This window comes from Meles meles, chromosome 4 (genome assembly GCF_922984935.1).
Source record: "Meles meles chromosome 4, mMelMel3.1 paternal haplotype, whole genome shotgun sequence".
Lineage (NCBI taxonomy): Eukaryota > Metazoa > Chordata > Mammalia > Carnivora > Mustelidae > Meles > Meles meles.
Genome location: NC_060069.1, coordinates 76,920,599 through 76,936,462, shown reverse-complemented (window position 1 = coordinate 76,936,462; position 15,864 = coordinate 76,920,599). Strand labels below are relative to the sequence as shown.

General features: G+C 33.9%; 1 protein-coding gene across 1 annotated transcript in view; it reads right to left on the bottom strand.

Moving 5' to 3' along the window:
* Positions 1 to 15,864, bottom strand: part of KPNA4 (karyopherin subunit alpha 4) — a 59,821-nt gene that overhangs the window by 27,240 nt on the left and 16,717 nt on the right. The window contains exons 2-7 of the mRNA XM_046003154.1: positions 6,722 to 6,766; positions 5,744 to 5,833; positions 5,602 to 5,631; positions 5,467 to 5,519; positions 3,128 to 3,223; positions 2,315 to 2,400 (exon numbers count right to left, since the gene is read on the bottom strand). Coding sequence (XP_045859110.1) covers positions 2,315 to 2,400; positions 3,128 to 3,223; positions 5,467 to 5,519; positions 5,602 to 5,631; positions 5,744 to 5,833; positions 6,722 to 6,766 — 400 coding nt within the window. The remainder of the gene's footprint in view (positions 1 to 2,314; positions 2,401 to 3,127; positions 3,224 to 5,466; positions 5,520 to 5,601; positions 5,632 to 5,743; positions 5,834 to 6,721; positions 6,767 to 15,864) is intronic.

Below are 15,864 nucleotides of genomic sequence, written 5' to 3'. Positions count from 1 at the left end.
ACCTAAGCACTTGTCCTCAAAGTTTTCCTTTCATAATATTATACATTTATTTTTCTTGTTGATTCATCTCTTCATCTGGCATCACGTTTTCATTTTTTCCTAAAATTTCTTTCTTCCTTAAGAGAGGTATCAGTTTCTAAATACAAGGATGCATATTTGTAACAGCTTTGCATTACACTGTGAAAGTCTTCTACACTGTTCTTTGTTCTTAGCATATTACCACATGTTTATTGACAGATGTTCCAAAGTTCTATGAGAAATGTGGGTTCAAAACTCTATGGCACTGTACAGACTATTACGAGGGCTAAGATTTACTTACTATAAAAATGGGAGTACTGTGTCAATGCAGAAATGAAAGTAAACTGTCAACTAGCTGACGAAATCAACAAACCATCAAATCAAACTGTCAACCAGTTATTCTTGTTATCTTTAATGGTGAAATTGCCTTATGGCCAATTAGTTAAGTGGGGAAAATGTTTTCAGCAAATATGCTTATGGTGAAACCACTCAGAACCTCTGAAAATATATATGCACCCCTATGTCCATTACCACATTATTCACAATAGCCAATATATGGAAACAACCAACGTGTCCAATGATGGATGGATGGATAAGATGTGTGTACACACACAGACACACACACAATGGAATACCACTTAGCTACTACCAAAAAAATGAAATACTTGTATATAGGACATCAATGGACCTTGAGATACTAAGTGAAATAAGTCAGAAAAAAGAAAGACAAATAATTTATGATTTCAATTATATATGGAATCTAAAAACAGAACAAATGAACAAACAAAACAAAAACTCATAGATGCAGAGAACAGTGATGGCTGACAGAGGGTAGGGCTTTTGGGAGATGAGTGAAGTACAAGGGAGTCCAGACATACAAACGTCCAATCATAAACAAGTCAGTCATGGGAATTAAGTGTATAGCATGGTAACTGTAGTCAGTAATACTGTACTGCGTATCATATAATTTGATATGAGGATAGGGGAAACTAGACTTATTGTGATCATGTCTTGGTGTATATACTTTGAGTCATTATATCATATGCCTAGAACTAATTTAATGCTATATATGTCAATTATACCTCAATTAAAAAAATAACATCACATAGATCTTTAGGCAGGCCAGTGAGACCTGTATAACACATAAGACCTCCTGAATCAGAAAGTGTTCTGTTGCTTTACAACACCCTTTCTTTATAACAAGGATGGGAAACAAAGAGAAAGGTCTGTATCTGAACAGAATACTACTACACTGAACAAATGACTCTTCTATTTTTACTTTCTTCTGATAGTACTTAGAAAAATGCTATTTCCGCAGGTCATGCTTTACTCAAAAAATCATTCATTCATTTATTATATCTGGTAAAATAAGACAGATTGGCAGCGTTAAATTCTAAGGCTCCTTCTAGTCCTGAAAAAGCACATAAAACAGAAACAAAAAAGAGTGAGAGCTTAAAATATTGTCTTGAGATTATAAAATTTACTGAACAGTCAATTATACAAAATAAAACCAAAAAAACCAAAACCAAAGTCTATTTAAACCCCAAATTAAGCCAGTTTTATCATGATTTAAGATAATATTAATATTCTACATAATATTACAACAGAAATGTCTACATAATTAAATGTTTACTTGGATAATACCTTTGTTCCTCTTTAAAATCATGTAGAAATTAGTGCTTAAGATTTTAATAAGCTTACACAAGTATACTGTTTAAAACTCTGTGAAGAGTACTTTAAAAGTACCTTCTTTAAATTATTAATGTCTTTGATAGAAGAATTAAACAGTATTTATGAAAACAATACATTCAGGTTATTACCTCCAATAATAATTTCCCACTTTTATCTCTTGGAACATAAAAGAAAAGCAATCCTGTAATAGTAACAATGAAAAAATTTCAAGCCATTTTTCAACAGGACTACTTTATACAAAATTTCTCCGAACCGTATGATGAAAATCTCATTAAGAGAGGCCAAGAGGTAGTATGACAATGGGAAAAACACCTTTATTTCTATGATGTCCTATAAGTAAAATGTAACTACAATAATGTAATCTGCTACTATAATTAGAAAATGTTCTCAGATTTAGCAACAAATGAATTTTTGAAATAGAAAATGTCAGTCACTGGAATAATATGATCAAAGTAAAATACTTTAGTTGGCCTATTTCAACTACCCTGCAATTGAATAGCTATTATTTTTTAATAAAAATAGCTTTATCCTTTTAAGAGAATCACTATTTTTTTTACTAACTTTTTTTAGAAATCACAATTTTATCTGTTAATCAGCAACTTACTGGACTGAACTACTGCTTGAGTCTGTTCCGAGGTTCCAGATGCAATGTTTGTCAGAGCCCATGCAGCTTCAAACTGTAAAGAAGGACTACAAAGAACAAATAATGTTTAACAGTAGGGATTTTTACATCGGCTCAAATCTAATATCTACCAACCATTCCTCCCTTCAAGCATTTTTTAAAGTATTAAATATTTTGTTTGAAAGTTATCGATCTATGCATCCAGCCCTTTTTTAAAACCTCCAATGACTATTTACAGTATCTCTTCAGTGTAAAAAGCATACAACTTCCTCAAGTGTCCCATCTATTTTAGTAAATACTTTTTCTTTTTATGAAATTTTATTTCTTCATTTGAGAGAGAGAGAGCTAGCACACAAGAACACAAACTGAACGGGGCTAAGGGGAGGGGCAAAAGGAGAGGGAGAAGCAGGCTTCCTGCTCAGCAGCGAGCTCCACCCCAGGATCAAGGGATCACATGACCTGAACCGAAGGCAGATGCTTTACTGACTGAGCCATCCAGGCATCCAAAAACTCTTTATTTAGATAGCTGCATATGACTACCCAAACAGTCTTCTCAAGCACTTAACAGCCAAACTAGTTTTTGCGAATTTTCAAAGCTTAAAATTCAATGTATCATTCTCAAGTTCCTCTTCGGCCTTTATGTTCACCTCCTGGTGTAAACACACCTTGCACTGTTTTTCACTGGCTTTTCAACTCCATCATATAGCCCTTTTCTTTTTTCTTTAAAAATCGAACTACCAGAAAATCTTGTCTTGTGCAAATGATACATTCTAAAATACTTCTTAATATACTTACTTGTCATCTCTTTCAAGACAATGGACTAAAATAGGCAATATTCCAGATTTTATTAAGTCATCAATTGGTGGATTTCGATCACTGGACAAAAGCTTCCTATAAGAGACATACATACGCTTGTGAAATTTAATGATAATTAAATTCAAATTCATACTTGACATAAAGGTTACACAAATCCTCACCCATCTGAGTACCCTACAGAGCAATGTTTATGAAAGCTTAATCAGATCATTCTCCTATATAAACCAAGCAGCAGAATATGGCTGCATATTTACTACCCAATAAATGTAACCTTCCTGGCCTAGCTTAAACCTTCCACAAGTTGGCTCCGTCTTACCTAACTAATGAATCTTATTCTCTGTAATGCAACAATAAATCAGTTGTCTCACTATTTCAATCTCATTTCCAGGCTCTTCACATCCTATTTCCACACTTGGAATGCCCTCTTTTCTGTCTATTCAAGCTCTATCTATTCAAAGTCCATTTCAATTTGTATGTTTTCACAATATCCTCTCTGAATTCCAAGAACATTTACACAGCATATGCTTATATTTGCTGTTGAGTATCACCCTAATTTTAATATACCCTTGCCTTTCCTATTAAGTTCTAAAGTTCTTATAGAGCAAGAATTACACATGCTTTTTCACAGTGTTTTCCACAGCACATGGCACAATTCTTAGCACAAAGTAGGAAATAACCCAGTCTTTCTTTTCTTTTTTTTTTTTTTTTCAAAATCTTATTTATTTATTTGACAAAGAGAGAGAGAGAGAGAGATCACAAGTAGGCAGAGGCAGGCAGAGCAGAGAGCCCGATGCAGGGCTCGATCCCAGGACCCCGAGATCATGACCCGAGCCAAAGGCAGAGGCTTAACCCACTGAGCCACCCAGGCGCCCCAATAACCCAGTCTTTCTTAACCTAGGTTCCAGATTTAATAAAAGAACTTTCTTCTACTACTTCATTGAGGACATTCTTCAAGATTTAGAAATGGCCTTTCTTTTGAGTGCATAATGGTGCCTACAGTATCTACAAAATATAATATAAACCAGTTTAGTGACAGTCTAATTGATTTGCACTAAGGTACCAGCAATTCTAGTCACAGTTACTTTTCCAACATCAATGTAAATTCATAACACGTTAAAAAAAGGCAAACAAAGTCTTAGTATTATTGTGAAAATGAGTTTGATCTTGTACACTTATAAAGTTGTCTTAGGTTCTCCTAGGGATCCAAAGACCACAATTTGAGAATATTGGCCTTAGATGCCTTACAGCTTTCATTAGAACACCTACTGAGAAAAGCTGGTCCAAAATTCAAATAATCAACTCTGAAAATGGTGAGAATAATGTATCAAAATTTCTTAATCATCTTATCTGTAAACATTAATTTGCCATTTTGAGATGTGAGTACTTCTATGATTTCCTTCCAATATAACCAAGTTCTCTCTAAGAAGTTCTTTTACCTATAGTTGGCAATACTGTTAATTCTGTAATTTTCCTATCTGTTCTAGGTTATTTAAAATGAATACACAAAAGTAGGGAACTCTAATAAATTTTTTTAATAAAAGATTTGTATACTGGCTAAGATACTGGATGAAATCTTCTCCCACTATGAAATTCTATGAGTAGGATCAATTACTTAAGTGTTTCTGTCCTACTAATAATAACACAGAGCATTATTCTTATATTTATAAATAGAGAAAGGAAAGACTGTATTATACTATAAGACAACCATGCCTTCTCCGACCTATTCATTAATACAAAAGTCTCAGAAGTTTCTCTGGTACTCCCCTTAAAATCTAGGAGCATACACCTCTAGAACATAGATTTCACAGCAGAAATATGCAAAATAAGTTAATATTTCTACCTGGAAGTACACTGGCAAACTTTAGAGCCCTAAATCTTAATGTCTACTTGCCTGTACACTGCTACAGTAAGCTTGTAACTCAATTTATTATTTGATTAAAATAGGGATTGTGAAAAGAATTAACTACCTGGCAAAGAGATGAAACATCTTTTTATAAAATTAAACCTGTTAATAAAAAGTAAAGTTTTATAAATAATGTTTTTCTATTAGTTGACAGCAATAACCTGTCAACACAACTCTTCCCTAGCATCTGTACGTACTATGCAAGCTGAAATTTAAGTTTGTGAGTTTAGAAAACTACTACCAATTTTAATACTCTCAATCACAGAAAAAATTTTTGAACTAAATGTAGTTGGTCTATAGACTATTATTTATTGCTTGTCATCAAAGTTAAATATGAGTACTCATACAGTGAAAACTCAAAATGAACTCCTGGGTAAGTTAAAAAATTAAAATATGTCCCCCAAACTTTACTTACCTAGCAGCTTGAACTGCACTTAATTGAATTCCTTGGTTATCACTTGAAGCATTCTATAAAAAATTAAAATAATTTTTGATATAGATACATAATAATTAGAAATACAAATGAAGACGGGGGAAAAACTCAACTTACTTGAACAATAGCTTCTAGAGAGGTATTTTGCTGTGAAAAAAAATTAAAGAAAAAAACTAAGTTAAAAGTCACCTTAAAATTCTATATTTATGTAAAATTTTTCACTGGCAGTTTTTAAGTTACCAGAATAACAATAACTTACCACTCTATAATCGCCATCTATATCAGAATCTTCACAGATATCTTCATGTGGTACATTTCTTCTCTTTAAGAGATGCTCATCTCTTTTATTCTTAAAAAAAAAAAATAAAGATATATATCAAAAAAAGAACTTTAGTTAAAAAAGCTAAATACTTTCATACAAAAAGGTTAGGCAATCCTGTGCCTACAAACTGAAATGGGAAGTGCCTTTTAAAAGTAAAATGCAAATGCAGAAAATTAAACCAAACTGTGATTCGAATATTTAAGCAACACAAAATTTGAGTCCCAAGCCCCAAATATTACATTTTTAATGAACCGTGAACTATGTAAAAAGAAATTAAAAACCAAAAATTGATTAAAAAAGACAGTGTATAGTTTAAGCCAGTACCAAACATATATGTATTTATTTAAAAGTACTAAACCATTTTATACATCATCTGGGAGCTTCTCTTTATCACCTAAAAACAAAGTCAAAGCAAAAGTTGGGCAGTTCAAAATCAGACAAAAATCAACAATGCCTTACAAAAATCAAGGCCCACTCAAATTTCACTAAAAAATGTGCGGGACAAATTTAGATATACTCCCAACTATAACTTTCTTTTTTTTACACACATGAAATAGAACCTATTTTAATACTTGAAAAGTTGATGAAATTTGTAAATGGAACAAGTTCTTTTCAGAACTTGTGTATAACTACACCTGTAAGCAGCTGAACTATTGAGTATAACTGTATAGACAAGACTTCCACTTTCTATAAATTATTAAATATTACAGAAGAAAAACACCATATAACTCGTTTATCTCTATTCTTGGATTTTGCCAACTTCAATAGCTTGGTTAAGTTTAGTTAAAATCCTTCAGTTTTCAAAAGAAAAAGAAATGGTAAACACTTGGGATTAATATACATTTAGTATCTTCTATATATGCTGTAATACTGTTAGAATTATGCTTAGAAGTACTCAATATTACTCAGACTCACCTTCCTTAATTCAACTACAACTTCATTTCGTTGTCTTCTCATAGTCTACAAGAAATTAAAGAAAAATATTTTTAAAAAACGATCTCAATTTCCATCACCCAGGAAAACCACTACTAACATTTCAATGTATATCCCCATAATCTTTTCTTCTAGCCATATGTAAATAAAGACATATTTTACTCATAATAAAGATCATATTATAGACATGACTTTCTATATTAGACATAAAATTTTAAAACTATAATGTATATGAATACAAAGATACAAAGAATGAAAGAACCAACCCATAAGCTCACCTCGCATACGAATCATGGCACTTAAAGAAGTAATACATGTACAAGGCTAGTAAATTCAGCAGCTTAAAAAGAGGGGAGGTGTCTTCCTATCCATCCAGTCTCTTTCTCTAAAGGTAAACACTGTTAGATTTACTGTGATTCTGACACACTTATCTACTTATTCTGTCTTTACCTTATTTTTGTTTACTTAATTTATAGATTTTAGAGCCCTTCCATGGTGGTATAATACAGTAAATCTTTTTCATTATTTCTAATGACCACAAAATTTTTCTGTCACATACTGTAACCATTCTCTTACTTCTTAACATGCGTTTTGCTCATTTTAAACCTCCCTAGTACATGGATACATGCTTACTGTAAAACATTCAAACCTTCAGAAACAATACAAGTTTAAGCTCTAAGTCTAAGTTCTCCTCATTCTGTCTAGTGACTGCATATGCCAGGGCATATTAAGTAGAAACAGCAAGTCACAAAGTAATACTCATATATCTGATTAAAGACTTCAAACTTATATCCCAAACCAAACTTTTAATTTTTAACAAACATACATAACTCTATCTCATCTCACATGATTCATATGGGAGGTGAGATCGAGAGTTCTTTTACCCTTTGTATATTTTTATAAGGCTTATGTTACTGTTTAAAAAATTTATGATGGGGCACTTGGGTGGCTCAGTCAGTTAAGTGTCCAACTCTTGATCTCAGGGTCATGAAATCAAGTCCTGTGACAGGCTCTGTACTCAGTAGGGAGTCTGCTTGAGATTCTCTCCCTCTCCCCCCACTCATGGGCTCTCTTAAATAAATCTTAAAAAAAATTTATGACATATTCAGCATTATAAATCTATTGATAATTTCAAAGGGATTTTTTAGCAAATGGCAGCTCTATCCTTCCAGATGCACAGACCAAAAACTTTATAGCCATCCCTGATTCTTCTTTCATGTTACACATTTGATTGTACCAAATCCTCCCACTGGTTCAACCTTCAAAACTTATTCGAAATCCAATTACATATACCTTCTCTGCCACTACTCTGGTCCAACTCACCATTAACACTCACCTAGTATTGCAAAAGTCTCTGAACTTGTACCCCTCTTCCTGTTCTTGCCCTCCTCTGTATTCATTGTTATCATAATAACCAAAGCAATCCTCACAGGTAGTCTTAATTTTTGAGTCCCAGAGTCTCCTTTGACAATCTGGTGAAATCAATGAACACCTTCCATATAGTGTTATTTATTTTTTTTTTTTTTAAAGATTTATTTATTGAGAGAGCAGAAACAGAGGAAGGGGCAGAGGTAAAGAATCTCCACTGGACTCCACGCTGAGTGCAGGGCCCAACACGGGGCTTGATCCCACAAAATATCTGAAAATCAAGAGTCAGTAGCTTAAACCAACTGAACCACCCAGGCGCCCCCAAATACTTTTTAAATAGAGATAAGAAATAGATAAGATTACAAAGAAAAACAATTATATTGATATATAATTGTAAAAATTATATAAATATGAAAAGACAAACTATAATATATGTGCTTCATTATCACATTAAGTGGGCTCTAACAGTGAGTCTAGTAAGTACTATAATTTCAAAGTAATGCTGACCTTAAATGATTTAAGAGATCCTGCAACAATACTGTTTTACTGGTGGTGACAAAAAGTCACAGATAACTGTTTACTGACTATATTATTAAATGAAGGAAACTTAGAAGAACTGTTAAAAGTTAGTGAAAATAAAGAAGTAATTTTTTCTAAGTTTCCAGGTCCTCCTGAATTAGCCTCTGAGGAAGGACTTAGTAAAGAACCACTTTTTAAGAAGTCAGTCAAATCATGTCACCTGCCTGTTCAAAACCATCAAAGGTGCTCCACTTTGGAGTAAAAGCCCAGTCATAAAAATGCTTTAAGTCCACTCAAATCTTCCTATGTTATTCCTTCTCCAATAACCACCTTTCAGACCTAAGCTCCTATCATTCTCTTTAGTCACTGTGCAGTATCTGCACTAACTTTGCTATTCCTCTAACATTCTGGAAATTCTCTCTCTTCAAGGCCTTCACTAATACTCTATGCAGCAACTCCCAAGGATGGACTCTCGAGCCAAACTGCTTGGGTTCAATTTTCAGCCATATTACTTACAAGCTCTCTCAATGCCTTTTGTTTTCTATAAAATGAGGATAGTAAAAATACCTATTTCACAGGATACTATAAAGATTAAGTAAGTTAATATATGTAAAGGAGTTAAGTAGCTCCTGGCACATAACAGTGTATGTGTTAGCTATCATTATTATTGCTACTGCTAATTCCTCAGGCTGTAATGCTCTTCCCTCACTATCTGCAGTGCTCACTCTCATCTTTCAAATGTCACCTCCATGGTAAGGTCTTTCCTTTCCTACCCAACCAGCAACTCTCCCGCTGGGTACTCTCCATTCCTCTTCTATTTTTCTCCATACTATTTATCACATGCCAATATGCTACATAAAACTTTGTTATCCTCTCCCAACCAGAACGTAAGGACAACATATATATATATGGAACAACATAAGGAATAATTATTATTCCTTCTTAAAATGTACTGGGTAATCGTTTATGTCCAGAAATGTTTACTTTAATTTTTGACCAAACCAATTTATTCAATCTCTGTTTAAGTGAACTTCTGATGATCATTTCAGTTTTGGTACAGATATGTATTTTAAAAATACCAAAAGAATGAAACCAGACCACTTTCTTACACCATACACAAAAATAAATTCAAATTGGGTTAAAGATCTAAATATGAGATCTGAAATCATAAAACTCTAGAAAGAAAACATAGGCAGTAATTTCTTTGACATCAGCCATAGAAACATTTTACTAGATGTGTCCCCTCTGGCATGGGAAGCAAAAGCAAAATTAAACTATTGGGACCTACGCCAAAATAAAAAGGTTTTGCACAGCAAAGGAAATCATCAACAAAACAAAAAGGCAATCTACTAAAGAGGAGAAGATAAAATGACACATCCAATAAGGTGTTAATATCCAAAATACATTAAAAAAATCATCTACAACTCAACACCAAAAAAGAACAAATAATCCAATTAAAAAATGGGCAGGGGAACGGAATGAACATTTTCCCCAAAACATCCAGATGGCCAAGAGACACATGAGAAGATGCTCAACATCACTAATCATCAGGGAAATGAAAATTAAAACCACAATGAGATATCACTTTACACCTGTCAGAATGGCTAAAATTAAAACCACAAGAAATAACAAAGTGTTGGTGAGGATGTGGAAAAAGGGAACCCACATACACTGTTGGTGGGAATGCAAACTGGTGCAGCCACTATGGAAAACAGTATGGAGGTTCCTCAAAACCTGAAAATGGCAGTATCATACAACCCAGGAGTATCATACAGTATCATACAATCCAGGCAGTATCCTACAATCCAGCAGTGGACTACTGGATATTTATCCCCCAAAACACAAAACACTAATTCAAAGGGATCCAGGCACCCCTATGTTTACTGGAGCATTACTTTCCAAAAGCTAAATTATGAAAACAGCCCAAGTGCCCATCAATCAATGAAAAGATAAAGAAGATATGAGATACACACACACACAATGTTATTTGGCCAGAAAAAAGAATGAAATTTTGCTATTTGCAATGGCATGGATGAAGCTAGAGAGTATAATGCTAAGCGCAGTTAGTCAGAGAAAGACAAATACATTATTTCACTCATACACAGAATTTAAGAAGCAAACCAAATGAACAAAGAGACAAAAAAAAAAAATATACAGAAAACCAACTGCTGGCGGCCAGAGGGAGTTAGGTGAGAGATGGGTGAAACAGGTTAAGGGGATTAAGAGTACACATACCATGATGAGTAGAGAATTGTTCAATCATTATATTGTATACCTGAAACTAATATAACATTGTATGTTGATTATATTTGAGTAAAAAAATATATAAACAAAACTCAAAACCCCTGCAAACTGTTTTCCAAATTGGTTGTATAATTGTCCATCCCAATAAGAGTACCTGAGAGTTCTAGTCCTTCACATTTTTTTTTAATATTTTATTTATTTGAGAGGTAGAGAGAGACAATGAAAGAGAGAGAGCATGAGAGGAGAGAGGTCATCGGGAGAAGGAGACCTCCTGCTGAGCAAGGAGCCTGATATGGGACTCGATCCCAGGACTCCAGGATCATGACCTGAGCTGAAGGCAGTTGCTTGACCAACTGAACCACCCAGGCGCCCGTCCTTCACATTCTTATCAAAATTTGAAATGGTCAATCTTTTTCATGTAATCATTTTAATAGATATGTGGTTTCATTTCCCTAATGATTAATGATACTGAACAACTTTTCTTGTGTTTTTTCTTTTCATTGTTTATTTAAAGTAGGCTCCGTGCCAACGCAAGGCTTGAACCCACAACCCTGAGATCAAAACCTGAGCCAAGATCAAGAGTTGGACACTCAAGCTACTGAGCCATCAAGGTGCCCCTCCTGTATTTATTTTGTATCTTACATTTTCTTTCATAAAGTCTTTTGGAATCCTTTGCCCTTAAAAAACAAACAAACAAACTCAATAAAAAAAATACCAACAAGACAGGTTGCAAAATGAATAAAAAAACTTAGACAAGTACTACAATAAAAATTTCAACATTCACTATCCTTTAACTATTACAGCCTTAAAAGGTAAAAAAAAATTTTTGTTTTTTAATAAATAAGGAAACTAAGGCGTAGACAAGTTAAATTACCTGGCTAAGATCACACAGCTAGAAGTGGGATAGATAGGATCAGAATTCAGATGGTCTCCTACAAAGCCAATTAACCAATAAGCCACACTGTCTCCCTCAACTCTTAAAGTTTAAGCCAATCTTGGAGCCTATGGTTCATAATAAAGAAAGATATTATCAAGACAATGGGCTTTGTATTGTATCACAGTACAAAAACACTGAACTTTAGTAAACAACAACAAAAAATCAGGTCCTATGTCTCACACACAGAAAATAAAACTTATAAAATATACTACTTCAAAGATTGTTCAGTAAAAGGTAGACTTTAGAGGGATAGATAGCTGAAGTCAAAAAAAGTTCTATGAGTAACTCTTCTAACGAAAGAAGCAGAGTTAAGTCATAGGGGGCTTTAACTTCTTTTCAATGAAGTAAAATGTTACATAAATTAATAAAATATTGGGGCGCCTGGGCGTCGGGTGGCTGTCTGCCTTCGGCTCAGGTCATGATCTCAGGGTCCTGGGATCATGACCCTCATTGGGGCCTGCTTCTCTCTCTACCTGCTGCTCCCCCTTTCTTGTGCTCTCTATCAAATAAAATCATTAATAAGATATTAAATAAATATTAAATATCACATTTATATAAGTATCTTATTTACACCCAAAGAATTTTTTACCACTACAGTATATCTTACTTATTAAATCTGGAGTTTCAGATAATTTGGAACTATTAATAAAGGATTTATCAAACCAATTTAACATGATAGTAGTGACATACTCCTCGGGCTATTCCTACCCACAGAAATTTACTTGCAAAGTAAAAGATCTGACAATCTCTTTATTACAGAGCAAGAAAGCAAGAAAAGAATTTATTCTCTTCAGAAAAAGCTATTACCTTCAAGGTAAAGAGAAGACTGAATTAACTAGCAGAAAGACACCCTATGCAGCGGCCTGGCAGCATTTATATTGCCAAGTCTTTAAAGTGGTATTAGATTTTTAGACATTTACCAAATCACAAGTCCAACTCAAATAAAGGACTATCTCTCTGGGGTCCCATGAAAGGGGTATATACGGCTTATTTTTCTATGTCTTAACTCAAAAGCAGAGGTTTTATATACTATATACAAATGTAATAGTTGTGAATTCACATGATTTACACTGATGCAGTGAGCTGTCAATTAGAATTCCAAAAGGCTGCCAAACTGGCCAGACTTATTTATAGGCCAAAGAGCTATCTAAAGGACAAAGGCTGTAAATGGGGGGATGGGGAAGAGAAAGAGACTGAGTAAGGGGTAGAGTTTAGGCAGATCATCCAGTATTTTTGTATTTCTTTGCTTGTAATAAATATAGATACAAAATCCTAAATTCAGGCAAAAGGGGACAAGAAATTGTCAAGAAACTCAAACAAGTGAATATTACAGAATTTAGTTTTTTAATTTAACAAATGATTACTGTGTCTATCACTATCCTAAATTCTAGGGATTAAACACTTTTGTCCACTGAGGACAGGGTTCAGTCCTTCCTTTTCCAATTTATGGCTATTTTCTAACTAGTGGCTACTTAATTTCTACGTCACTTTTTACCCATGTATAGTTTTTCTTTAAAACTCTAAAAACTAGGGGTCCCTGGGTGGCTCAGGTGTTAAGCATCTGCCTTCGGCTCAGGTAATGATCCCAGGGTCCTGGGATCTAGCCCCACACTGGGCTCCCTGGCTTGGCGGGAAGCCTGCTTCTCCCTCTCCCACTCCCCTTGGTTGTGTTCCCTCTCTCGCTGTGTTTCTCTCTGTCCAATAAATAAAAATCTTAAAAAAAAAAACAACCTCTACAAAATACTAGTTTAAGTTATGATGATGTAATAACATACTGTACGAAATCTGAATATTTTTAAATTTTTTGAGTAAAATATGAGAGTTTAGCTGACCCAATCTCACTAGAGAAAAATTTTAAAAGTTAGTCATACAGAAGATAAGGAATATAATACTTTGATTTTACTTCATCCATCCCAACTGCATGCCCTAGGAATGTTAATATTTGGGTAATAGCACAAAAAAACAAAAGAAGATAAAAATGTAAAAGACTATCAGGCATGAAATATTTTGTGAGGTGATAGAATATATTCTAAAATTGGTTGCATAACTGAAAATTTACTAAAAAAAATCACTGAACTGTACACTTTAAATGGGTTTTATGTAAGATAGATTATATCTCAATAAAGCAATTTTTAAAACATTATATATACACACAAACATACATAACCTTCTCCTCCCCACAACATGGATTACCTCTGTATTATTATTTAGAGCCTGCTGGGAAGCATTTACTTAATCAAATATTTATTAATCACCTATTTGTTAAGCACCAGAAATACAAAGATGGACCAGACACAGGAAATCCTTGGCTTTAAGGAGATAGTATTTATGACAGAGAAATATAATAAATTAATAATAAAGCGTAACATTTAGTAAACATTTGGTGCCAAACACTATTTATAACACATTACTTGATTTTACTCATCTAATAAATGTAATGTGTTATAACATGCATATACTGCTCTTGACAGTAGAAAGTCTGCAGTAAGTAAAAATGAACATAAGCCTAATCTTGCCCATGGGGATCTGCTTGAGATTCTCTCTCCCTCTCCCCTTTGTTCCTCCCTCCTACTTGCACGTTTGCTCACTCTCTCTCTCTCAAATAAATCTTAAAAAAAAAAAAAAAAAAAAGCTCATTTTCCCATTCCCTCCCTACTTTTCCCTCCTTTCACTTCGACTTGCTGATCCCTCCAGCAGCAGCCATCATGGTGCTTATTCATGCGTTTGCCAAGTATCATGTATGCTGGCAAACTGTTTGTGATTAGCAGATAAATTCCAACTTTATTTATGACATTTCCCATTTATGACAATAAAAGGGAAATTTTAAATGCTTAATGTTAAATGCTTACTCAAACTGTGATTTCTCAAGATAGTATTTATTAATAGTAGTAGCTATATGCATTACTAGTGATGGGCAAGTCTTCATAAGCCAAATCAAATTTCTACCTCCAGCAAGTAAAAAGCTTACTCAAGACTGAGTAATAGAGAAGTTTGAAAGTAAATTAAACCGGAGGCCGGTTAAATCAAGATTTAACCTTGGTAAGTTACTGAACAATTTAAAGTAATTCTACCAGAAATAGTAATACTTTAAAATGATCCACATCTAAATTATAAGCATTGAAACAATTAGTACATAAATATAATTTAAAAATCACCCAAAAATGTGAGAAATTGTTAACTGTTAACTCCAGGGGCACCTGGGTGGCTCACTCTGTTAAGCGTCTGCCTTGAGCTAAGGTCACGATCTCAGGGTTCTGGGACTGAGTCCTACATTAGGCTCCCTGCTCAGTGGGAATTTGCTTCTCCCTCTCCCTCTGCCCTTCCACCTGCTCACGTATATGCTCTCTTTCCCTCTCATAATTAAAACCTTAAGGGAAAAAAAAAAACAGTTGTTAACTCCAAGGAATGGGATTACAGTAGAGTTTCACTACCAAGTATTTGAACAACAGAGAAATGTATTAAATTCAGAAATTATACTTACCTCTTTGGAAAAGTTAGAAAATAAATGTAGGAAAAGAAGTTCAATTTCCAGTTTTTTATGTTTGTCTGTCTTGTACAAAATACACACACACACACACACACACACAATCTTTAGCGTCATATACAAGAAATCCCTGCCCAATCTAATGTCATGAAATTTCTGCCCTATTCTTTCTCCTAAGAGTTTTGTTTTAAGTCTTACATTTAGGTCCTTGATCCATTTTGAGTTAATTTTTAGTATATAGTGTTAAGGGTTCAATTTCATTCTTTTACTTGTGGCTATCAAATTTTCCCAGCCCCATTTTTTGAAGACTGCTCTTTACCACTGAATGGTCTTGGTGCTCTTGTCAAAAATCTTTGAATATACATGCAAGAGTTTATTTCTAGACTCCCTATTCTATTCTGTAGGTCTATGTTTGACTTTATGTCAATACCACACTGTTTTGATTACTGTAACCTTCAAGTTAAATTAGGAACTATGAGACCTCCAACTCTCTTTTGTTTTTCTGGATTGTTTTAGCTATTCAGGGTCCCTTAAGATTCCATATGGACTTTTCCATTAAATCTGTAGATCACT